Here is a 2,675-nt window from a genome sequence, read left to right as displayed (position 1 = left end):
ACAGAGTACGTGTTCGAGTCCTGCAACGTTGTGAGCAGGGTCAAGAAGGTTAGAGTATGACAGTGATATCCAACATACGTTGGTAATCAAGACGCTGCCGGTCATGACGAGTGGAATAATTGGTGGGTCTCGAGTATTTGGTGGAAGCGACTTGTTGTCCCTGAAGGTCTGTGCAATTTCGAGGGCCTTTTATGTGAAGCGCACAGGTCCGTGACGCTCAAGTTCTTCTAGCATAGACTCAGTGACTTGCCGGGAGTTAGCATTATCCGAGGGAACATCATGCTTTGGAAGAGCCGGAATCTTGTCCGGTTGGACGTCCCGGAAAGTCTTTCATGGAGTAAGAGAATCATACGTACAGAACGATAGCCGTTTCTGATTCCTAGGTATCAGTGGGCCTCGTCTTACTGGCATGCATGGGAACGTACAACTGGTTCCGGGATAGTGGCGCGCTCAGTGAGACGAACGCTATTCGCTAACAGGATCCAGGGATGTTCTCAGGATCATCGGTGTTTCATCGCGAAGAAAGCTGCAGTCGAGTACATTGCCAAGATGAACAACAGCTAATGACGGTAGCCGCAGAGAGGAGGATAGACAGCATTGTCAGAACTCTGGATCAAGGGAAGGGTCTGGCACTGGGCAAAGCACATCGCCATCGCAAGTAAAAGGCTCCGGGGGAGTGCTGGGTATCGTACTCTGGCTAATGCCGATGGTGAGTGGGGGACGACATTTTGCAATGCAAAGCACGCACGATGTTCGGCGAACATGGGATAGAAAAGATCTATTCACGTACTTGCATTTGTGCTGGAAGGGGTTAGCAATGTTGCTGAAGTTCGACCCTTCTTACCCCAGTGGTCGACGAGCGTAGAAAGAGCGATGAGTTGCCACCAACTGGCACCCCGCGTGAGAAAATTACGTACGATAGCTCACTTTTGCACTCCGACGCCTCATCTTCACCCCTTTCGAACGTCTTGTAGACTTGTCGAGAGTACATGGAAAAGAACTAAGGCATAGCTTTACGGCTCTGTCAAAGTCCTATCCACGGCAGAGTGAAGTCCCCATGGGGCTAATGTAGTGCTGCGCGGCCGGTGGGGCTGGGCGACGCGGGTCTTGATGCGCGGGTCCTAGAGGCGTCCGCAGGGGCTGCCAAGGGGTTGGGAGGTGGATGGAAGACAAGGGGAGAGGACCAGCCGGGGGAAGGGGTTGCTGAGGTCAGTCGGTCGGCTCGCTCGTTCGCTCGCAGATACTTTACTAGATTCTGGTCTGATGGTCTGCTGCTGGTACGATACAGAGGGAACTAGAATTTATACGTGCGTCCGTCTGAGTGTCCGTGCGCGATCGTACACGATCTCCCTCCCCCTGCCGACTCGTCGTAACCCTCTTCCGATTTGCCCTCTCTCGTCCGTTCCTGTGCCGCGACGAGCCTATCGCCCGTGCGTGCGGCAGTTGCTGTGGTCGAGTGGTGGTAGCCTCGAGTCCTGGCGGATCGAGGGCGCCAACTGATGGATAGGGGTCGTCGTCGTGTGGCGGAGCCGGGCCGCTGATAAGCTCCCTGTGTCGAGCGAGGCACGTCCCCGCCCGCTTTGTCGTGCCGGCGTCGCGGTCCGTTGGTAGCTGAGTGGCGGGCGCCGATCCAGGTACGTCGTCGAGAGCCGGGAGGGCGAGGTCGTTGAGGCGGGAGCGAAAGAGAGGTCGTCGCACAGCCACGGGCGTTGAGTAGCGGTGGCGGGGCCATGCTGGCGGGCGTATGTCGAGTGGGGGTGCCACACTAAGCTGTCTATCACTTCTGAGCGGTATCTCCTCTTGCACATCATCCGCTTTCTCCCCGCGGTAATCCCGCACCGTCGGAGTCAGCAAGCGGCCGATGCTTCTCTCTTGTTTGCGTCAACAACAACAAAACTTAAGGTTGCAAACTCGTGCGTCTTCAGGTATCGCTTGAGCAGAAAGTCTGCATCATCCGAATCGCTTGATAGTGATTCATCCGAGTGCAGATGCTCGCTTGTCGCAATTGGCCGGGGTGAGTCGTGACTAGCGGCCACCCGTACTTAATGAAAGGAACTGAAGCTCAGCAATGCCACTTGTACTTCATGAGAATGTGAGCAGATATCTACCTCGCCTGAGCGGCGCATGCACAGGGTCTTTTGACAGTTACTCCATTGGTATAGCACTTCACACGCCGGTTGTACGTTCCCATGCATGCCAGTAAGACGAGGCCCGCTGATACCTAGGAATCAGAAACGGCTATCGTTCTGTACGTATGATTCTCTTACTCCATGAAAGACTTTCCGGGACGTCCAACCGGACAAGATTCCGGCTCTTCCAAAGCATGATGTTCCCTCGGATAATGCTAACTCCCGGCAAGTCACTGAGTCTATGCTAGAAGAACTTGAGCGTCACGGACCTGTGCGCTTCACATAAAAGGCCCTCGAAATTGCACAGACCTTCAGGGACAACAAGTCGCTTCCACCAAATACTCGAGACCCACCAATTATTCCACTCGTCATGACCGGCAGCGTCTTGATTACCAACGTATGTTGGATATCACTGTCATACTCTAACCTTCTTGACCCTGCTCACAACGTTGCAGGACTCGAACACGTACTCTGTGTCCATTGTCATCCACAACGCGGCCTGCATTACCTCCGGCGTTCCATACGCCGACTTCAACCTCATCCCGG

General features: G+C 54.5%; 1 protein-coding gene across 1 annotated transcript; it reads right to left on the bottom strand.

The window, feature by feature from the left end:
• Positions 1 to 1,421: 1,421 nt before the first annotated feature.
• Positions 1,422 to 2,670, bottom strand: PUNSTDRAFT_131554 (uncharacterized protein; the record flags this gene model as incomplete). Its single annotated transcript, XM_007380856.1, has 2 exons — positions 1,422 to 1,770; positions 2,600 to 2,670. The coding sequence occupies 2 exons, from the start codon at positions 2,668 to 2,670 to the stop codon at positions 1,422 to 1,424; spliced, it is 420 nt and encodes a 139-aa protein (XP_007380918.1).
• Between the last annotated feature and the right edge of the window lie 5 nt (positions 2,671 to 2,675).

This window comes from Punctularia strigosozonata (assembly GCF_000264995.1).
Source record: "Punctularia strigosozonata HHB-11173 SS5 unplaced genomic scaffold PUNSTscaffold_3, whole genome shotgun sequence".
Lineage (NCBI taxonomy): Eukaryota > Fungi > Basidiomycota > Agaricomycetes > Corticiales > Punctulariaceae > Punctularia > Punctularia strigosozonata.
Note: the sequence above shows the minus strand (reverse complement) of the source record. Positions and strands in the feature narration are given on the sequence as shown.